Consider the following 21,523-nt stretch of genomic DNA (forward strand, 5'->3'; position numbering starts at 1 on the left):
CAAAATCAAAAATAGTGTTATTAATTCTGGTGTCTCTGAAGCACGAAAAAAAAAAAGAAAAAAAAGAAAAAAAGAAAAAGAAACCCCCCTCCCCACATTTCAGCCCCAAGTCCAAGGCCAAGGGGCTACCCCAGCAGGCAGTGCAGGCCGAGGGGCCAAGTCAGTCCTGGCCATGGGCTTGAAGCAGGACCAGCCCATGGGTTTGGCTCTTAGGGCCCAGCTGGGATGCTGCCTGCTTCAGTTTGGGGAGCCCAGGCCCTGAATTAGGATGAGAGATCAGGGGCCAAGGTCAGAGGTCTGGGCTACTCAGTTCTGGTGCTCTGGCTAAGGCAGCCAGAGGTCAGGGTTCACATGTGGGAGCCAAAGCCACTCAGTTCTGTGGTCCAGCAGAAAGGGCCAAAGGCTGGGGGTCCAAGTTTCTGAATCCTGGGCTGGGACCCAGAGGGCACCAGGCCACTCAGTACTGATGCTCCAGCAGGGGCTGGGCAGCCGGGCTCTCACGCTCCTCAGCGGGGGCAGGCCAGTCGCCCAGGGCCCCAGTGGGCGTGCCACTCTCAGGAGCACTGCTGTCCAAGCAAGGAATGTCCTGCACTGCTCTGGAGGGCGAGGCATCGGTGCTGATGTCCGGGCTGAGACTGAGGTCTAGGGGCGCCTGAGGGAGGGGAGATAGGTTGGTAGGAGAGCAGACCTGAGCTGCCCAGGACCCGACCCTCCCGTAAGAACCTTACCTGAGATTTGGGGGTGCTTCCTTTAGGGCTCCCTGAGGCTGGCTCCCCCTCGGATCCCCCTAGCCCCTTCCGACCCCCCAGGCTCCACTTCCCACTGGGACCCTCAGAACTAAGGAGGCCAGGGCCAGGGGGCCTTGAGGGCCTGGGACCCTCAGTGGGGGCAGGAGAAGCGGGCGATGGTCCAGGGAGCCGAGGGGGTGGCCACTGAAGCAGAGGAGGGGGGCGCCCATCACCAGAGCCGCTCAGGGAGGGCCTCGGGCCCCAGGCAGGGCCTGGTGGGAGGGGCTGGTCACCACCGCCTGTGGGAGACAGATAAGAGGGCAGAGACTTCAGTCGGCTAGGCTGCCCTCCCCACTCAGCGGTTCAGCGCGGCCCTGCCTGCTCACCTGCTGTGTTCTCAGGTGTGGGGTGTGCCAAGGGGGGGTTATTGCTGAGGGAGGTCAAGCCGCCGCCTCCACCACAGTCCGAGTCATCCACGTTCCCGCCGCTGTTGCAGCCGGCACCACAGCCCTTATGAAGCCTGGGGGAGGGGAGGCGGAGAAGAGGTTGGTAGGGGGTGGGAGATACAAAGACCTCACACGCACAAGTCCCCAACCCAAGACAGGTCACCTACCATCTCAGAGCCCAGAGTCCTATTTCTAAAAGATTTTTGCCATCTACTTTACAGGGCTTTTTTCTTTTTTTTTTTTTAAGGCCGTACTGCGTGGCACGTGGGATCTTAGTTCCCTGACCAGGGATCGAACCCGCACCGCCTGCAGTGGAAGCACGGAATCTTAACCACTGAACCACCAGGGAAGTCCCTACGGGGCTTTTAAGGGAGGGCTTATCGGGGACTCCCCTGGTGGTCCAGTAGTAAAGATTCCACCTTACAACGCAGGGGACACGGGTTCGATCCCTGGTCAGGGAACTAAGATCCCACATGCCGCATGGCGACTCAACTAGAGCCCGAGTGCCGCAAACTACAGAGCCCACAGGCCCTGGAGCCTGCGCGCCACAACTAGAGAAGAGGAAACCCGCTCGCCACAACTAGAGAGAAGCCCACGCGCTGCAACAAAAGATACGGCATGCCTCAACGAAGATCCCACGTGCCACAACTAAGACCCGACACAGCCAAAAACAAATAAAATAAATAATAAATAAATCTTAAAAAAAAAAAAAAAAGGGAAGCGTCATCAACGGTGCTTCAGGCTAAAGGCCACCTTCAGCTCCGGCTGAGGGTGCAGCGTGTGCGGCTGGGTCAGCTCGGGGAAGGGGTCAGCTCTCGGGGCTCAATCCTGGCTCCAGCACTTCCTCAGTCAGACCCCGGAGAGAGCTGCTTCCTCTCTCCGAGCCCCGGCTTCCTGCCCCGTGACCCCGGCCTTGTGGGCTAGAGGCGGGGGGTCGGAGCTCACCTCTCCCAGCTGCGCAGAAGCCAGCGGGCGATGGCGCCCAGGCTGACGGGGCCGCCCCACAGTGCCCGCAGCTGGGGATGGCTGCCGGCCAGCGAGGTGGTGAGGGGCGACACGTAGATGGGGTAGCCCAGCGGCTGGTCGCAGGAGGAATTGATCATGTTGCGGAGCGCCTGCTTGGCATTCTGGATGCTGCCTCGCTCGGGGTTGCGGTTGCGCAGGAACACCAGCTCCTGCTGCTGCCCAGCCCACAGGCCGCGCACGCACTCGCGGTTCACCTGCGGAGGCCACACGCGGGGGTCAGGAGGCCGCGCCAGGAAGGGGGCCGGGTCGGGCGAGCGGCCGTCCCCACCTTGATGACACGGAAGCTGAGGTGGCGCCGGTTGAGCATGATGATCTTGTACTCGTCGGAGGCGTCATCCAAGACGTGCCGCAGCGCCAAGAGCGAGGGCGTGTTGCTGAGGATGGCGCTGCGCCAGGCCGGGTCGCCCTCGTGAGAGATGACCAGCCGCTCCTCGTTGGCTGCGATGGCGTCATACAGAGCGGCCGGCTCCTCATACTCATCTGGGGACGTGAAGTGGTCCTGCAGGGAGGACGGAGGGCTGAGGTCGGCGGCCCCTGGCCTGGGCAGAGATTTCGCCCCCGCCCACCCTGCCTGGGCACACCTCTCCCTACCTGGTGAAGCTTGAGGGCCATGCGAACCCCAGGTGCCACCACGCGGTGAAGCAGGTCCATGTCGGCAAAGACCCACTCATCGCGCGGGGAGGTGATACGGAAGTCCCCCTTAAACAGGGCGTGCAGGCCGTAGAGGAAGGGCTCCAGGCTGGGGAAGAGGAGGAGGGGAGGCGAATGCACAGGGGGCTCCCGGGTTCCTGAGCTCTGACTCTACGTGCAGGGGTCAGAGCGGAGACCGCTCTTTATGCTGGGCCTCAGTTTCGCCATCTTGACAAGGTCAATCTCTGCCCATGTCCCTCACAGGGCGGTGAGGAGCAGGCAAGGTCACAATGGGTAAAAGAGCCACACTGAAGGAAGGACTGATGTGGCCCCTGGGGGCTGAGGCCAGAGGCCCAGAGCTCTTCATGGAGGTAGAGGAGGGGAGAGCGACAGGCCCGGCTGAACTTGCGGGCACTCACCTGGCCGACATGCTGTGTGAAGCTGTCCCCAGGGCCCGGCGGCCCAGCACACACAGGCCAAAACACAGCGTGACCAGCGGCGAGTTCCAATCCTGGTCCACAGGCTGCGGCACAAGGACCCCCGTCCCCAGAGCCCAGCTCAGACCTGGGACAGGGAACTTGGGGTGGGGGCTGGGGCCCAGGCCAAGGGAGGCTGAGGGTGAGAAGAACCTGCACGGGGACAGGGGAGGCCGAGGGGGAGAAGGCAGCCCCAGGGTAGCGGTGGCCGGACCTGGCCGCGCCGGGAAGCGCAGTACTGGATCCACTCCAAGTGCACGGCGCAGAAGGAGGGCAGCGAGAGGCCAGAGAGGCGAAGGTCGTAGTCCTCATCCACGCTCAGCGAGAAGGTGGGGTCTGAGTCAGCATAGCCAGGTGCCCGCACAGGACGCAGGGCTGTCACGATGCCCTCGTGGCTCAGCCAGGCCTCCAGCTTTGGAGAGCGGCTCACATAGTAGATGATGCTCTGGGAGGAGAGGGCTGGGGTCAGTGACCGCGGGAGTGCCCTCGCCCTGGCCACTGCAGGAGACGGCGTCGGGGTGAAGAGGCTTCTCCGTGGGAACTCCCTGGCGGTCCGGTGATTAGGGCTCCATGCTTTCGCTGCCAAGGCCCGGGGTTCGATCTCGGGTCAGGCAATTAGGACCCCACAAGGCATGCGGCGTGGCCAAAAAAAAAAAGAGGCTTCTCCCTTAGACTGAGCTGAAGTCGGCTTCCCAGGACACCCGTCCTGTGTCCCATCTCAGCTCCCTGAAGCCCCACAGGCAAGTCTGCTGCCCTTCTCTCGGCCAGGGAGGGGGAAGGGGAAAGCTGACAGGAAGTAGCCCTCCTCACGGAGCATCCCCTGGAGGGTGGTGCACTGTGGCAAGTGCTCGGACGCTTGCCCTTCCCTCCTGCCGTTTGTAAGGGGAACTGAGGCCCAGACAGACGACAGACTTGCCCGCAGTTACACACCAGGGCAGGGTGAGCTGGCCAGCACCACAATACCACGATGCTGTGGCATCCAGACCTCAGAGGCCCCGGAAGGTCAGACTAAGGTCGTGGGGCTGCCTGCAGGCCAGTGGGGCCTAAGTGCCCCTAGGTCTTGGGCCCCTTGAGGCAGCTGAAGTGTGACAGCCACAGGGCTTCCCCTCAGAAAAAAGCCAGAGGCACGGCGTCTGTGCCCAAAGTCTGGGGCTCCTGGACCCTTTAAGAGTTTCTGCTGGCTTCTAAGCAGGGGTTTGGGCAAATAGAGAGGAGCTCTTGGGAGTAGGCAGCTGACTCAGCCGGCACGGATGGGCAGTGTGAGGCCGGCAGCTGGCAGCCAGTGAGGTTACTGGGATTCTGTGTGCTGCCCTGGGATGGAGCCAACAGGTTGGGCTTCTGCCTGGGGAAGGGGTGGGAAGTCCAGAGCTGGGGAGGCTGACGCAGCTGGCCATGAACAGAGGGCACCTAGGCAGTAGAGGAGTCCAGCAGGATGGCTCTGGTAGACATGGGAAGGCTAAGAGCCTGGGCAAAATGGCCACAGTACAAGCCAGGAAGAGCCAAGGGCCTCAAATAGCTCCCTGGGTGGTGATGGTGGGGACACCTGGAGGCCACGGCTATAGGCGGAGCCTCATCAGTTCGGTTCCCGGCACACAGAAGCTTGCCTGGTAGCTGGGAGCCTGGCCCCAGCATTGCCTCAGCTGTGGCAGGTGAGTGGGCAGTCTGGGGAGGGCTGGGTGCCCCCTTACCAAGAGGAAGGGGCACCAGGAGCCTAACGGGGTGAATGGGGCAGGAGGGCTGTGGGGCAGCTTGGGCTCCAGGCAGACTGGCTCCAGACTGACCTTCTTGCTCAGAGGGCATCGCCACAGCCCCCAAGAAGAACCAGGAAAAAAAACTTTGGGGACCGGGGGAGGAGCTGGCCTGGCACACAGAAGTGCTCCATTAACTTGCACAACCACATGGTGTTCTACGGAACCAGCAATCCTGGGGCCCAGCCTTTAGAGTGGTTCTCAGGAGTAACAGCGCCCGCCTACAAGCATTTGCTGGCAGCTCAGTGGCTCTGCTCAGTGTTTCACGTGGGGCAGCTCACTGAATCTTCATAAGCATCACAACTGCGGCATCTTTTCTGCCTTCATCCCACCTAACTGCAAGGATGGGTCTGTGAGCCTCAGTTTTCTCAACTGTGAAAGGGGCCGATTACACTGACCTCGCCTCTTCCAAGAGTTACTAAAAGAATCAAACAGCAGAATGAATGTGCCTGGGCTTGGAAATGCTAAGAGCACCCCAAGGCTTGGCTGCAGGTGGATGTCAGGGCCAGTGTCTCTGTGGCCACGAGAGTTGCACTGAATCTCTCACGCAACTGCACTTAGTGACTTTCACGGAAGGACAAGGGGTGGGAGGTGCCAAGGGGGGCTAAATCTGCACAGGAAGGCTCCGCCTGGTCTGCCAAGCCCAGGGCTGGATGGGACACATCCCTGAACTGCCCCAGGCCCGTGGGGCTGCCCTGCACACCTGCCTCCCCCCAGGCTCCGCCTCAGCAGCCCCCATTCATCCTTCCAAACTTCAGCCACACTCCATCCTGGGCAGAGCCTTCCCTGGGTCCTCCAGGCGCCTCCACATGGCCGTGATTCTGCCCAGCCTTTGAGGCAGCTGCAGCAAGTCGGCTTCCCCTCAAGAAGCTGGGCAGCGGCAGCGCTCATCTCAGCCTGCTAGCTGGGGGCCTGGCTGGGGTCTGCTGCACCGCCACGAGAAGCCTACACTGGCCGAGAGGGAGGAATTGGGGAGACCTGGGGAGGAGCGCCTCTCTCGAGATGGGAAGAGGAAGGTGGACAGGATTGTAACCCCTGGGTGACCTGCAGCTGGGAATGTCTTTTTCTGGACCACAGCCTCTTTCTTGGTGACAATAAGGATGGGGCGGGCTCACAAACCCTCCCCTAGGAGTGGACGGGTGGAAACATCCACAGTAGAGAAAGTACAGTTTCTCTGACAAGCGACACAGATGGGGTGCCCACTGGCAGCGAAGGACAGCCGGGGGATGCACAGGACTGCCCTAGAGAGAACCTCAGGTGGGCAGGCTCACCTGGACTCCAACAGGCCACCCCTTCTGGGCCCACGACAAGCCCCAGGGCAGATGCTAAGAGAGCATGAGGGGACCTGTGACCCTTACTCACCCCACTCCTGTAGCGCCCTCATCATCCCTGCCACCTCACAGAACTGCGAGAATCCCCACTTCTCAAGGGGGTTGACAGGCACAGCAAAGAAGGCAATACCTCAAGCTTCCCAGAACCCAATCCACGGCTCCCTTCGGACCAGAGAGAGGATCTGTGCACGTGCTGCCCACCGGCCCCCAGGACTCACCACCCCACGTGAGCCTCCTGGAGGAGGGTGACAGGAGGCCCCCCACCCCGGGCTCCCCACCATCAGAGTCACATGAGCCTCTGAGGCCCGCTGTCCAACAGTGACACTTCAGAGGCTGATTAAACTCTCTGAGGCCTCTGCTTCCCTTGGGCAAAACAGGCTCCCAAGGATCCAGAGGATGGCCTTCGGGATGCTCCTGGCCAGTGAGCACGCACCGGCGGGGACCCCTGCCCCTCATACCCTGACGTAGTAGGTGATGAGGATCTTGCGGAGGTCGAAGACCTGCAGCATGGAGGCAGCGTTGTTGTCGCTGATGCTGTAGCCCTCCAGCACGTACTTGCTGGCCGTCACTTCCCAGGCCAGCCAGCGCTGCCCGAAGGCGGCATTGAAGGACAGGACCCTCGGCAGGTGGCCAGGCTCGCAGCAGCAGCAGCCCTCATCCTCCTCCACGCCCTCTGTGATGGCCTCCACCTCACGCTGCTGGCAGTATGTACCTGCGGGGAAGGGGGGCTCCAGTCAGGGGGCCACAGGGACACCCCAGCCTACCTCCTCCCCAGACAGTGCCCAGGCACCTCCCCGAGATGCGACGCGAGTAACCATTACTAAGTGAACCGCTTAACAAACAAGCCCCTTTCTCCTCCTGACTCCCAGTGGCCACGGTGGGGTGGAACTGGGGCGTTGAGGGTTGGGCAGAGGGAACAGGGTCTGGTCCCTCATCTATAGACGCAAAGACTGAAGCTCAGGCTCATGTCGCTCGCGAGCTGTGCCTAGAGCCCCTCTGCACTTGTGAGCCCCTTCTGAAGCTGGCATCTGCCAGGTACAGCTTCCTGAGGGCAAGGAGCCGGCTCACTCACCAGGGCTTATGTGTGGGCCCCCAGCCTGGTCCTGGCCTGAGACCGCAGAGCAGGCCAGCGGGAGCTCCAGGTCCGAGCTTTCATCAGAGCAGCCTGGTCGCTACAGACCTGCCGCAGTCAGGACAGGGACGGGGCTGGGCCGGAGAGAGCCTGCCGCCTCGCTGCTCAGACTAGGAGACGCAGGCCCGGCGGGGAGAGCCCCTTGCTCAAGGCGCCCAGCACACCGGGGCAGAGCAGGGCTGGAGTCCAGCCCCGACACACTGTCAAACTCGGCCCCGCGACTCACCCCGGAACTCTAGGCCACGCAGCTGGAAGGTGACGAGGCCATTGCCGACCTCGATGAGGTGCACCAGGGCGTTGAGGTAGTCGGAGGCCAGGACAAAGCAGTCGCCGGGGCCGTAGTTGCCCCAGCGGCCCAGCACCAGGTCCCCACACAGCGTGTGCTGCAGCGAGCGAGTCAAGTGCTCGTAGAAAATCGAGTTGAGGTTGTTGTCATCAGCTCCTGGGACCCAGGATGGACGGACAGATGGACAACGTGACAAGTGAGCAAGGCTCCCTCCAGGAAGGCCCCGCCCTAAAGCCCCCGATGGCCGGGTACACACCAGGGTTCCGGTCCAGCTGTGTGACCAGGCGGGTGTTGGAATGATCCACACGTTTAGTGCTGTTCAGAGAGAGGGCGGCAACACAGGTGGCCAAGAGGGCGAGGCTGCCCAGGGCTCAGACGACTGCTCCCGGCAGCCCCAAACACCTCCCCTCCGAACCCGCACCCCTGCGCTCTGAGGCAGACGCCAGGACAGCCCCATGACAGAGGGGGAGGCTGAGACTCAGGGACATGAGGGGACTCACCCGGGACCACACAGCCAGGAAGCCCAGGGTGTGAGCCCGAGGCCTCGGCCTGGCTCGAGTTTTGCCCCGTTCGGATCAGCCACCTCCCTGAAGCCCGCAGCGCCCCACCCAGCCTGGGCTCCAAACTCCTTCCCGTCTCCCAGCAACCTGTCCCCCGGTGCAGCCATCCCGCTCCTCTGCCAAGTCCCACTCAGGGACGCCCCCGGAACTTGCTTCTGTGTCCCACGAGACTCACTTGTAGTCGCGCTCCCAGAACTTGAGGGGCCGCGCATAGGACATGATGAAGACGGCGCTACCCAGCAGGGGGTTGAGCGGCGTGGAGAAGAGTGCGGAGAGCAGGGCCTGAACGAACAGCATGGCCGAGTCTGGGCACGAGTCAAGGAGGTGGCAGGCACGCAGGACCCTCCCCGGCCTCCCTCACTAGCCCCACACCCCCCTGCCAACCCGCCTGGCGGCCCCCAGCCCCATCCAGGCCACGGTCCTCCCTGCACACCCACACCCAGGCAGCAGGCGGCAGGCTGGGTACGTGGCACGGCGAATGGCTGGGCAAAAGCGTGGAAAGCCGAGCCCCACGTGATCTGCCAGGGCGCGATGTAGGTCAGCACAAAACGCAGCTTGTACAGCAGGTCCCACAGCTGCAGGGTTGGAAGGGGGGAAGGTAAAAGATACGCAGATCACTCACAGAGAGGGAGGGTCCACCAAGTACCCACTCAGAGCCTTGGGGCTACGCCACTTGCTGCCTACATGGGAGTCAAGCTCAAGATCACTCCCAGCCCTTACTCTCTGGACCTGCCTCGAAACCCCCCGATACCATCAGCAGCTCCAGACAGAGCAGCCAAGGGGGCGTTAGCCATTTAATTCGTAGAACCACCCCGGGAGCCTCCTACTGCTGTCCCATTTCTCAGATAAGAAAACTGAGGTTCGAGAAGGTAGAGCAGTTAAATGACTTGCTCAGGCCACACCACTCTCAGTGATGAGGCTGGGCCTCAACTGTGGTACCAAGAGTTAAGAGACAGTCACAGGTCCTGCCCTCAGAGGGGGACACAGTCTGGATCACCACCATCCTGGGCCAGGCCAGAAACCAGACTAGAATGCCCACATGAGTGAGCTGAAAGCTCAGGCCTGCGCTGGGGTCGCCCTGCAGGCACCACTGCAGACCTCCAGCAGAGCCGGGTAACGGTCCTTTGTTCAAATCCCAGCTGACCACCAATTCTCCAGGAGACCTGAGGCAAACCACTTACCCGCTTTAAACCTCAGCATGCTGGCTGCCCCGCCAGGAGCCACTGCGAAGGCCCCCAGTGTGGCTAACGTGGACTGGGGAAGGTCTCCGGCACCAAGGCACGAGAGGCCTGCTCCCGCTGCACAGCCTGGAGTCTTGCTGCACAGTCTCACCTTGCTGCAGAGCAGGGACATGAGGAAGTAGTCGAGCAGGAAGCCCTGGGAGAGGCGCGGGTAGTCGAAGTGGAACAGCAGGACGGTGAAGGCCAAGGTCAGGTACTGCTGGGGTGGGCAGCAGAAAGCCGAGCGTAGCAGCTTCAGCCCAGCTACGGTCATCAGCAGCGCCCGGCAGCTGTGGGCGAGGGGTGGGCGTTAGGCACTGGGCGGAGACTCGGCACAGTGGGTGTGGGTGCCCATCCCTTGCTGGCCCTGGCCTGGGCTCTGTTGGGCAGGGCCCTGCTCTTCTGGGCCAGTGACTCTTCGTCTCTGCTCTCTAAAGAGGTCACCCCCTTCAGACACATTGGAGAGACACATCTGCTCTTGAAGAGGCAGCTGCTTCACCAGAAAGGGTGTCAGGAGCTGGGGGCCTACTTAAGCTTGCTGGGCAACTGAGGCAGGTGTCCTTCCCTCTCTGAGCCTCAGTTTCCCCCTGTGTCACACGGAGATGTAGACGGTGGGATGGCAGGGGGCTGGCGGTCCTCACTAGAGACAGAACTTGTCCGGGTGGCTGACGACCGTGTGGGCGTCCACTGTGAGGGCGTTGAGCACCACCGCAGGGTAGATGAGGTACTTCTCCACACACTGCAGGCCGGCGTACAGCTTCTCAAACCACATCACCTGGGCAGCACCTGCAGCAAAAGGTGGGAAGGTGGGACTGCTGCCTAGCACCGGGTCCTCCACATTCCCCTCCAACCACGGGGCAGGACAGGTGTGCTCTCCAAGGGAACCTGGACAGACGGCAAACCCCAGGGCGTGGGGATGTGGCATTCTGGGTCCCTAGAGACTCTGAGCGGTTGCGGGGCGGGGGGTTGATCCCTAGCAGCCCAGATGAGGGCGATGAGGCCCAGGTCGGGTGTGTTGGGGGCTTAGGGCAGGTGCTCTGCCCATTCAATGGCTGCCTGTGAAATAAAGGCTGATGACGACACCCCAGGTGCCCACCGGAGCCAGGGCGGGCTGGGTGAGGCCCAAGTACACAGTGATCCTCAGCCTCAGGGCCCTTTGGAAGGGGCCCCTGCCACTTGGCTCGAGCTGACTGCAGCCACACGGAGATGCTGGCCCAGTGGGCAAAATCCTTCATTGTCTATGGAAAAAAAGGCATGTGGACCTTCGCATAACAAATCCAGATGTTTATGGCCTTCCCTTTTGGTCCAGTGGGTAAGACTCCGCGCTCCCAATGCAGGGGGCCCGGCTTCGATCCCTGGTCGGGGAACTAGATCCCACATGCATGCTGCAACTAAGAGTCCACATGCTGCAACTAAAGATCCCACAAGCCACAATGAAGATCCCGTGTGCCACAACTAAGACCCGGAGCAGCCAAAATAATAAGCAAGTAAATACTAAAGAAAAAAAAAGAATAAACAAATCCAGATGCTTAAATATAGGCTCAGGGGTGTTTGTGTTGCAGAATCCAAGTAAAAATGCATGCCAAGCTGGTGTAGTTCATTGGTAGCCAGCTTGTAATTATCGACAACATGTCCCTTTAAGGTCCTGGAGTTCTACTTCTCCCATTTCCTCAGAGACCGCAAGGCAGGTGGGAAAAGGACAGAGCAGGCAGGGTGAAAGTGAGGCATGGGCTGAAGCGGGCGCAGGAGTGGGTACAGAGGGCAGTGAAGGGGCCGCAGGGCCAGTGCCAGCGCGAACAGGGCAGTGTGGGCAGAGGCTGCCCCCTGCTGGCACTCTGAGCTTCGAGGCCTGTGCTCCCATCAGGCTGCAGGTCCGCTTGGAAATCAGGGCAGGAGGGGTGGAGGGGTCCCAGCCCAGGGCGGGGGGCACTCACCACGCACTTCGTACTGGCTGTACTCCAGAGGCTTCAGCACAGGCTGTGACAGGCAGAACCAGGGCAGCTGTTTGCGGAGTTGCGGCAGCAGGTAATGTGTGAAGAAGCCCACGGCCCCAGCCAGCGCATACAACACAAAACCCAGCACGGACTGCAAGAGGGAGAGGTGGGAGGCTCAGCCAAGGGAAACAGGCCACAGGGCCACGGGGCCACCTGGTACAGGTCAGCCAGGGGCGGAGAAGGACGTGAGGCCATGGCTGCCCAGGCCCTCAGGGCAATCGGGCTCCGGCAGAGACTGAGGTGGGGGGAGGGGGAGGGGTGGTCTGCGCCACACGAACCTTCAGGGCAATGAAGACGGTGCTGGCGCTGATGGCAAAGGTGAGCACAGCAATCACCACACACATCACCAGGTCAGAGTGCAGGACCTCACGCTGCAGGGTCAGGAAACACCAGCTTGGGTGTCCCCGCCACCCAGTGGCTGACCACACCCCCGCACCCCAAGACTAGACCCTGACACTCCCGGTCCTCACCACTGACTGACGCATCTTGTCTGGCAGTGGGTCTGGGGGCTCGGCGCGGGCCGTCTCCAAGCTCCGTTCCTCCAGCTCAGGGAAGAGCCTGCTCCGGATCAGAGACCTGGGGGGCATGAGAAGAGTCAGGGGCCTGGGTCTGGCGAGGTGGCCCCTCCTCCCACAGACACCCCCCCGACCCCTGCCATGCACAGACACACACGCACAGACACACGCAAACACGTATACACGTGCGCACATAGACAGGTACATGCGGGCACCCACCAGAGCACGGTGGGGTCACTGCTCTGCCGGCTTAGGTGGTAGGACAGCGCCACCAGGAGGCCACAGAAGACAGAGAAAAGGACGGGGACGTGCTGTTCTGGCCAAGGAGTCTGGGGAGAGAACCCATGCTGGTCAGAGGGGATGAGGGTAAGCATGGCGGCGGGGGGCGGTGAGGGTGCCCCCCCCAACCGTGGGAGAAGCCACTGCTGAGCCCAATTCACAGCCCTGTCTCAACAACTCCCTGGGCTTCGGTATGCCCGCCACCGACAGGTCATCCCTACCTTGATGGCTCCGAGGCAGAAGCCGTAGAGCAGAGCAGCAGCCAGCAAGCTGCGGGAGAGGCTGAAGACCGCAGTGAGTGGGCTGGTGGCGGCTGCGAGGTGAGCGGCAGCCTTTAGTAAAGCCCAGCTCCTACCTGCCGGCCGCCCACCCCACCACCCCCCGCTGCCGCTCAACTCCCCCAGACCCCGTCCCCAGCCCACTGTTCTCTGCTTCCCCCAGCCCAGAGAGGCCTTCGGAACCCCTGGCATTCTTGGGTTTAAACCACTTGCCTGCGGAGGGGACAGGAGGGGAAGGGAGGGGAGGGGAAGAGATGGGCTCTCAGAATCCACCATGTAGCCACGGGAGAAGGCTCAGCAAACAGCCAGAGCCGCAGCCATAATCCATAGCCCCTCCTGGGCCCCACACTGCCTCCTCACCCCCGAGCCACCCGTGGGCCCCATACCTGTGCCCCCAAAGCCGTGCATATCTATCTGCTCCAGCAGGTACATGAGACAGGTGTTCACCTGGGGCAGGAGGCCCAGGAGGAAGACGAACGGGAAGCACAAGGTGAACACTGGCAGGGAGGGGAAGCGGAGGCCAGTCAGCCTGCAGGCTGCCCCTCGGCCCACCCTTGGGGCCTCGCTCCCTGGGCAACCTCAACCCTGCCCGGCCTTACCAGTGGCTACATCACGGGCGCAGAAGAAGAAGGAGGCGGAGAAGAGCGTGAGGCCGTAGAGGGAGACAGGCGGGAAAGGCTGAGCTGAGCCCAGGGCGTCCAGCAGCCAGATGAGCAGACAGCAGATACAGAAGTAGACAGGCCGGCTGTATGCGATCACCAAGTTGTGGCCCTGGGAAGGGGGGCCTGTGAGGAGCCGGGCCTCCCCTACTGAACACCCTACTTGCACGTGCACACACACACGCTCACGTGTCCCGTGCCTGGCCCTGGGTCCAAGATAAAAAGCTTGGCAGGCTGGGGGCAGAAGGACCAAGGAGCTAGGGGTGACGGGGGTGGTGAGGGACCCCTGCCTCTCCCCCACCCGACCCCCTCCCCACCTGGTCTCAGCCCCGTCCAGGGCCCAGGCCTGAGCCTCGCGGGGAAAGGTGCTGCTCTCCTGGTACTCACGTGCATGGGGGATGCTGCATCAGGCTGGACGCTCTGCAAGAGACAAGAGCTACACTGGTGATGAGAGCCAGCGCCCACGGGAGGGTCAGAGGCCCCAGGATCTGTTCGATTCCACTTCTGGGCCCTTATGAATGACCAGGGCAGGCCCCTGAACTGTCCTGAGCTTCAGTTCTCTCATTTGTAAGATGAGGGGTGGCTACAGGGGATCTGAAGCATCTTATCTGCTTTCGAGCTCAACCCGCTCAAGAGGGGTCCTGGGAAGGGGGGTGTATCTGGGAAGAGATGGGAGGGAAGAGACCCAGGAAGCCAGGCCTGACCTTCAGCAGGGAATACTGGCAGGAGGCGATCACCAGGCAGAACTGGAACACCCAGATGTCGGTGAAGAAGCCCTTGAGCAGCAGCAGGTAGCCCAGGAAGGCGACGAGGCTGCTCAGGCCGACACCGAGAATGTTCTCCACCAGCCCCCGTGTCCTGGAGAGACAGCAGGGTCAGAGCACACCCAGCTCCTCACCTGCTAGTGGGGCAAGGGGTTAGGGGATGGGGGAAACAGGACCCAGCCACAAAGGCCCGTGTCCAGGCCGGTGTCCACGCCAGCCGTCATCCTGAGTATGCGAAGCTGTACCCTCTCAGGGCCAGGGCCAGGTGGCACCCGCTCCAGGAAGCCACCCCACTGCTACCCTGCATCCGATCCCAGTCTTTGCCCCCTCTAGACCCTGAGGCCTCAGGTGCCACCACTCTGGGATCTGCCCATCTCCGGCTCCCGCTCGCCATGCTACGCACACAGGCAATGCCCCCAAAACACCGGTCACAGCACCGGGAGAAATCCAGAGCACAGGAAGCCAGGACACAGGTTCCAGGCCCAAATCATTCACCCACACAACAAACATCATCTGGTCTCTCTCACTTTCTGGGCCTCAGTTTCCTCCCAAAAAAAGGGAACGCTCAAATGGTTCGTTAGCTTTTTCAGGATACAGGATTCAGTTTAATTGACGCTCACCCAGAAGCAAATAAAAAACAACACACTAAACAGGAACAATGTCTCCAGCAAAGCTTTGGGAGAGGAGCGACCAGAGCACCACCCACTTGGCCACCCCTCTGCACCCAGAAGAACCTAAAGAAATCCCACTGCAGCCTCCAGCTCTCCACGCACCCTCAGCGACCCCAGCAGTTAGGTTCTCCGTTGCCATGACAGTCTCCACACATTCAGAGTCTGGAAGGCCAGGGGCCAGGGATGATCAAGGACTGGGGGCTAAGGGGGTGGGTGCTCACCGGTCCAGCAGGGCCAGCAGGGCGAGCCGCTCGTAGCGCACAGAGGTCCAGCGGCCGGGAAGAAGCCAGTACTTGTAGCTGTGCTGGGCCCGGGGCGGCACCTCCTCCATCAGTGTCTGCTCCTGGGATTCGTGCAGGGAGTCCTGGTCCAGCAGGTCAAACTGCGGTCCCCATGGCCGCGGCCATCAGCCCCGCACCCCCCGCCCCCGTGGTCCACTGCCACCCCCCAGCGCACACTGGCTGGTCAACACAGAAAGTCCCCACCATGTAGCAGCCCCACGGCCTGCCCTGACCCTCCATCCAAGGGCCTACTCCTTCCTCCAGCTTCCCAGGACGGGGCTCAGTGGCCGTGGGGGCTTCCGGGGCTGCTGGACGCCAGGGTTACTAGCTCCTGTGTCTTGTCTTCCCCACTCAGGCAGCATCTCCCGCCTCTTCCTGGGCTCAGAGAAATCCACCTTATCCTTCAGGAGCCAGCACAAACACTACCCTCCTCCCAGACAGAGCCCTCAGGGTCACTCTGACCCCCTACCCTGGAGCACATGGAGCGCTGGCCCTGAGGACAGGCCTGGGTGCCAGTGCCAGCGCTGTGAGGCCCTGGACCACCTACTTAACCTCTTCGGGCTCCTCGTGTCTTTAATTCAACAACTGTTTACGGGATACAACTACGAGCCTGTCCCTGTGCCGGGCTCCGGAGAGCCCAGCAGCACGGCCCCTGCCTCCTGGAGGAGACCCTCGGCCGTGGAAGGACAGCACTGCTACCCCACGTGACCATCAGGAGAATAAACGCATCAGGAAGGGGCACGTGGGGCTTCTGGGCGCTGCCCATGGCCTCTCTGTGGCCCTGGGTGTGTGGGTGCTACCTTCACGACTGCTGTTTAACTCTGAGTCTGTGTCTCATACATCTCTAGTACTTCTGTTATTCCCCGGCCGACCACATCAGTTATTGCTCACGTCGGGATGCTTTCAGGAATGAAAGGAGGCGCTCTCACTAGCTCTGCTGGGATGGACAAGCTCGAACAGCACGCCTCAAGACCCCCCGCGCCAGGCGCCCAGCACAGGGGGCAGCGCTGCCACCGCCAGGTGAGCTCAACTGCCCCTTCTGCAGGTGCCACCGCTAACACCCACCGTCCCCACTAACTGGGGGCCCCTCCAGGGTAAAAAAAAAACTATTCCAGACACGTTCGTTGAAAGAGTAGATAAGCGACTCCTTGAGCCATTCAGGTCCAGGACCTGTGCACCCTGTGCTGGCCATCAAAGGTCAAGACAGCTACCTCAGGGCCCCTGGAGCCCTCACTCAGGGTGACCTGTCCCTCCTGGTGCCTGGGTGAATGCTCGGTGGTCTGCACCTCTCCCCCCGCAGGTCCTTCCCCGACGCTGGCTCCTTACCTCTGGGATCTCCAGGGGCACTCGGCGCACCTGCATGCCCTGCAGGACCACGGGCCGCGGCTGCAGCAGGTTCAAGCCACCTGTCGCCTCTGGGACGTCAGCCGAGTGGAAGCTAGAGGAATGCGAGTGGCGGTCCCTGTGGGAAGAGCAGCCGTGCGGGTCGGGGCTGTGGGTGAGGCTGGGAATGGAATGGGGTCGAGGCCAAGGCCAGGCCATGACTGGGGGCCCAAGGGAGCTGCTCAAATACCCAGGAGCACGGGGCTGTCCAGAGCAGTGAGGTGGCAGAAGTGCCTCCCTCCCAAGTCCTGGGCCTCCTAGAAGGCCCTGGAAGCCTCCTGCTTGGAAGTGCCACGGAGCCAGAGACCCAAGGGATCCTTGCAGGCCCACCCTTCACCGCTCCCTGCCCTTCACCGCCGCCCACCCTCCTCTCCTCCTAGAGGTCTGAGCTGCCCCTGCCCAGCCCAAAGAAGGAAGACAGAAAACTCCCCAGAAATGGCAGCCCATCGGCTGCTGAGCCGGGAGAGCCCAAGCTTGGAGACTCACCAGGTTCCATTGGCTGCCTGCTCCCCCTGCTGCCCTACAGGGTTCTCGTAGCCGCCTCCAGCCAGGCCAAAGGTGTAGGAACGCCGCACGCCTGGGGCACAGGTGTGGGACACAAGGCAGCCTGTCAGGAACAGAAGCACCGAGGCCCAACCCACGTGGGCACCAGGGCCATCAAGTGAGGAAAACCCTCTGCTGGGTTCCCCTGGATGGCAGCCCAGCCCCTGGGCACCAAGAGCGCAGCTGCTGGGACAATGACCCTCAGCGGGAGGGAAGGAGGCTTGGCCACGGACCGGGGGAGGGGCTCACCGCTCTCGTCGTAGAAGTAGTGCACAGCACCCTCGGAAGTGTCGTCGAAGGTACAGGCCTCGTGCACGTTGGCGCCGGCCCGAGTGAGCAGCAGCGAGGAGGCGAAGTGCAGGGCAGAGGGCAGCGTCAGCGCCCGGGAATGGGAGGCAGCCCGGCCCCGCTGAGCTTCCTGCAGGCTGCTGGGGAGGGGTCAGCTCATGGTCAGCACCCCTTAGAGCCAGCCGGCCCCCACCCCCGTCCAAGCAGCCGGCAGGTGCTCACCTGGGCGGCGAGCCCATGAGCGAGGCGGGGGGCGTGGGGTTGCTGCCGGCATTGTGACGCCTCCGGATGGCCTGCGCCCGCCTCACGCTGCTTGAGCGGTCCCGCTTGCCAGTCTCCTCGGCAGCTGATCAGAGAGAGAGGCCCCCCGAGCATAAGTGACAGAGGCTTGGACAGAGCCTGAGGGAGGGTTGCGGGACGGGGGGAGACAGGTGCCCCTGAATGGATGGAGTTAAAGGTCAGGCCTAGTCCAACCGTATCCCGCCTCTGTGGCCCAGCCAGGTCACCTAACCACTCGGGCCTCAGTTTCCACATGTGGAAACAAGGACGTGATCTGCTCTGCCCCACTGGCGACCCAGGAGGATGAGCGTGGCTACTGAGAGTCCTCAAAGAGCAGAGGCTCAGGTGCCACCTGCAGGACCTGGAGCCAGGTGCCTGAGGTCTCTGCCTCGGTCTCCTCACCACTCCAGCCTTGCTTATCTGAGGTGCTTGGCAGCCAACGTCACTAGGTCGCTGCGTCCTTGTCCATCTGCTGCCTGAGACAGAGGCTGACCAGGTCCGTTCCAGCTGCCCCTGGCCCAAACCCACGTCCCTACCGAGCTCGCCTCCCCCCCAGCTCTGGAGCCGGCACTCACCTCCCCCCACAGCACCATCCTCCTGCAGCTCCCCCCGCCAGCCAGGCTGGTTGGCCGCAGGTCCCCGGCGGGCCTCGGCGGGCAGCACAGCGGGCTCACCGGCTGCCAGCTCCACCCCCGCCTGGACCTCCAGCTCAGCCTTGGAGCCAGCCAGGGGGCCCCTCAGGCCATCACCCCCTGCCCCGTCCATGCTCAGCACGCGGGCGTGCGTTTTGGCGCTGGCGGTACTAGGCGTCCGCTGGGTCCCATAGGGCCGCTTGGGAGGCACAGCCGTCCCCTCCTCAGCCCCGTGGGGGGCCCGTCGTTTCCGGGGCCCCCCCGCCGCACCCCGAGAACTCTCAGGGGAATAGCAGGAAGTGGACGAGGAGCTGTCGGTGCTGTAGCGGCGCTGGGACCGGAGGCTGGAGGCCGGGCTCAGTTCACTGCCCTCGCTGGTGTCATCGTCCTCGAAGAAGCCCCCGCCTTCCAGCAGCGACCGCCGAGGGGCGCGGCCCGCGGGGGAGTGTCTTCGCACGGGCGGCCGCCGTTTGCTAGGCCGCAGCAGGGCCAAGTCCTTGGGCCGCACAACCAGGAGCGGCTCAGCCGGGCCCGGAGGCGTCCCTGCTCCTACGACTGTGTCAAAGGAACGCAGCGTGTCATCTGAGGGGACCCCGGCATCTGGTGAAGCGGGCAGCTCTGCCTCCGAGGGTGGGTCTGTGTCGCTGCCCTCGGGGGCCTGCCCACCGGGGGGGCTGTCCAGGTGGGTCGAGTTGGTCTTCTCACTCTTGAAGCTGCTCAACGTTTCCCTGTCGGTGCCACTGAAGCAGGAATCCGAGGAGCCGGCTTTCTGGGGTGTGGGCTCACCCGAGCCCCGCCGGTCCAGGGGCTGGTAGCCGCCCGCTCCCCGGCGTTGTTCCCGTCGACTGCTGGTCCTCACCAGGGCCCGGTCGGGCCGGGTCAGCGTCAGGAAGCTCTTGCTCAGCTCCTGGCTGAGGCTCCCCTTCAGCAGGGGGCTCATGGGAGTGTCAGCCACGCTGCTCCCACTCCAGGGGGCGCCATCTCCAGCCAGGGGAGAACGTTCTGAAGAGTCCGTGCTGGGGAGAGATGGGTCTGGGGCAGCCCCTGGAGGCGTCTGGGGAAGGTCTCCAACTATCAGAAGAGAAGAAGACAGAAGACGACAGAATGGCATTCTACAAAAGGGACTGGTGGCTGAGGGGGTCCTATGGCCCCGCTTTCTGAGAACCCAGTGGGGCAGGACACTGAGGAGGTCCCATCTGAGAGAACACAGAGACCGCAGGGAAAAAAAAGTTGGGGTGACTCAAAGACAAGACAGCTAGTCTTCTCCCCAGGCCCTTGCCATCATGCCCACTCACTCAGCTTCTCCTGTGAGCTTAGCTTCAGCATCTCTCGGTCGGCAGAGGTCACGATCACGTTGTTGCTGCCCTGCTCCCGCACCAGCTCCTTGATGTCTGCAACCACAGCCCCAGAGGCGTCAGCAGGACCTCAAGGCCTCCACATGCCACCCCCTGCTCCACACCACGACCTTCAGCTCTGAACAGCCGCCACCTACCTCTGAGGGGCCCAGAGTCCTCCATCCGGGGCAGCAACTCCTGAGCAATAGAAAAAAAAAGTACGAAGGAGCAAACAGAGCAAAAAGTAGGCTCAGGACATACCCATGTTGGGAAAGGCTCTCAGGAGAGGAGTGGGGGAGGGAGAGGGCCAGGACCACTCACCGAGACCTGGTTGAAGCCAAACACGGAATGCTGAGAGCTACAGCGTACTGGGGGTGTGGAACTCACTTTTCGAAATACTGTCATCTCCACTCCAGGGTCCCTAGCAGTGGAAATGAACAGTAGCTTTCAGCTAACCTTCCCTCTTCACATAGTACTTCTCCCACCATCCCCATCACTCTACTCTCCGCACAGATCCCCGTGATAAATCCAGGGCCAATCATAGAACATTCAACCGTTCTTGGACCCAATGTTCCCTAAGCCCCTTCTCCATCCTCCAGTGCTCAGGCCCAGGCACCAAGGACCCTCCATTTCCAACACAGGCCCTGCCTCGCCCCACCTGGGCAGATTGCCGTCCCCCTGGGCAGGCTCTTCCTCTGGCTCCCCCATGGTAGAGTTGCGCTTCTCCACAATCTCGCCCTGGTCGAACATAGCATGCAGCCGATAGTTCACAGTCTTGATGGTAGCGAAGATGACAGCCACCACAAGGCAGTACACACCAGCCACCATCAAGCTGGGGGGCAGGACCTGGAGGTGGCAGCAAGTCAGGTCCCTCTTCACACAGCCCTGCCCCCGTGGGGTGGACCTACCGCCACAGTCAAGGCTAGGATTCACAAATTCACAACAGGACTTCATCACCCCTGCATACAACTAATAAGAAAGCCCTGTGGGGGAACCCTGTCTTCTTTCTAATTGGAGAGAAACTAGGTGAGGGTCTCAAGGTCACCCAGGCCAGAAAATTTTGGCCTCTCCTTCACACACTCCAAACTCTGCACTGAGTCCTCTTCCTACATCCTAGTGCCCAAGCCACAGCCCAGAATCCCTGCCAGGTTGCACCCCTCCGTGACATCTGCCCTCCCTTTCCCCGGCGGGAGTTACAGGTGGCGGCAGCGTCTCACCATGTACAGCAAGAAAGGAAAGGTGAGCAGGAAGATCCAGACATAGAGGTGGAAGCAGTTGGAGAAGGTGCTCTGGTGCGGATCGAAGAACCAACCGCCGGTGAGCGAGGCCCACACCCCCTGGCGCAGGATCTGCAATACCTGCGACCCCATGGCCCCGCCGCTGCTGCGCGCGCCCTCCTCCCGGGACCCTCATGGGGGCGGCCCCCGGCCCATGCCCCGCGTGGCGCCCGAGGGCCCCGGGGCCCGGCCTCGCGCTCACGCCATGGCCTCCCCCAGCGGAGGAGAGAGGTCGGTGGGGCTCGGGTGCGAGCAGGGGGCGGGGCCGGCCCGGGCAGTCAGCGGTGCGAGACCCAGGCGCGGGGGTGGAGACGCATCAGAGGCGGGGTCCGGGCCCCCACCCCCGGCCCAGATCTGCTCCCAAGGGCCGGGCCGGCAGGCAGGCGCAGGGCACGGGCCGGGCACCCGTCGGCGGCATCCAGAGGTGGGCGTGGGGTGGATGCTCTGGGGGTGCAGGCGACGGCTCCCTCGGTTCCGGCCCGGGGAAAGCCCTGGTACCCTGAGGTCCACTTCCGGGGTCACAGGTCACTCGCTTTTGGCTCCGCGCTCGCCCCGCTTCTGCGGGAGCCGGCCCAAGGGGGAGGCCGGAAGAAGGAGCCGCGAGCCGCCAAGCTGCAGTGGCGCATGCGCCCAACGAGCCCAGTTGGGACCCGGAAAAGGAAAACCTGGCGGCTTGAATGCGCAAGCGCAGGGAAGTAGTGGAGCGATAAGAAGCGGGAGAGTCCTTTGGGCGTGCGCAAAGTTCAGGTCTAAGGGAAGGGAC

At 62.5% G+C, this 21,523-nt stretch overlaps 1 protein-coding gene across 11 annotated transcripts; it reads right to left on the reverse strand.

The window, feature by feature from the left end:
- PCNX3 (pecanex 3) lies at nucleotides 1-21,291 on the reverse strand. 11 transcript variants are annotated; one of them, XM_082342058.1, is made up of 35 exons: nucleotides 20,701-21,291; nucleotides 20,142-20,221; nucleotides 19,805-19,904; nucleotides 19,642-19,681; nucleotides 19,445-19,540; nucleotides 18,093-19,220; nucleotides 17,461-17,584; nucleotides 17,200-17,378; nucleotides 16,894-16,984; nucleotides 16,351-16,486; nucleotides 14,965-15,125; nucleotides 14,013-14,166; nucleotides 13,696-13,728; nucleotides 13,249-13,420; nucleotides 13,036-13,146; nucleotides 12,593-12,684; nucleotides 12,312-12,421; nucleotides 12,048-12,153; nucleotides 11,856-11,948; nucleotides 11,518-11,668; nucleotides 10,225-10,369; nucleotides 9,696-9,873; nucleotides 8,801-8,938; nucleotides 8,539-8,645; nucleotides 8,060-8,118; nucleotides 7,744-7,959; nucleotides 6,844-7,097; nucleotides 3,521-3,751; nucleotides 3,250-3,353; nucleotides 2,792-2,939; nucleotides 2,469-2,699; nucleotides 2,120-2,394; nucleotides 1,115-1,248; nucleotides 729-1,027; nucleotides 1-652 (listed from the first exon to the last, which is right to left on the reverse strand). In XM_082342058.1, exons 1-35 carry the CDS (start codon nucleotides 20,851-20,853, stop codon nucleotides 458-460), a joined length of 6,024 nt encoding a protein of 2,007 aa, XP_082198184.1. In that variant the 5' UTR covers nucleotides 20,854-21,291; the 3' UTR covers nucleotides 1-457. The 11 variants fall into 11 exon arrangements, with proteins under 11 accessions (XP_082198184.1, XP_082198179.1, XP_082198177.1 ...); XM_082342053.1 differs by having other exon boundaries at nucleotides 8,539-8,668; nucleotides 8,830-8,938; nucleotides 17,200-17,375; nucleotides 20,142-20,329; XM_082342051.1 differs by having other exon boundaries at nucleotides 17,200-17,375; nucleotides 20,142-20,329.
- Nucleotides 21,292-21,523: the final 232 nt, after the last annotated feature.

The sequence above is a fragment of the Balaenoptera borealis genome, assembly GCF_965194805.1.
Source record: "Balaenoptera borealis genome assembly, chromosome: 11".
Lineage (NCBI taxonomy): Eukaryota > Metazoa > Chordata > Mammalia > Artiodactyla > Balaenopteridae > Balaenoptera > Balaenoptera borealis.

Excerpts from the sequence above, each read along its gene's own strand:
- PCNX3 (XM_082342048.1), bottom strand. The coding sequence starts at position 20,853 with ATGGGGTCGCAGGTATTGCAGATCCTGCGCCAGGGGGTGTGGGCCTCG. Across the intron at positions 19,905-20,141 it reads GGGGACGGCAATCTGCCCAG|GGACCCTGGAGTGGAGATGA; the intron begins GTGGGGCGAGGC and ends TTCCACTGCTAG. Across the intron at positions 653-728 it reads GAAGCACCCCCAAATCTCAG|GCGCCCCTAGACCTCAGTCT; the intron begins GTAAGGTTCTTA and ends CCCCTCCCTCAG.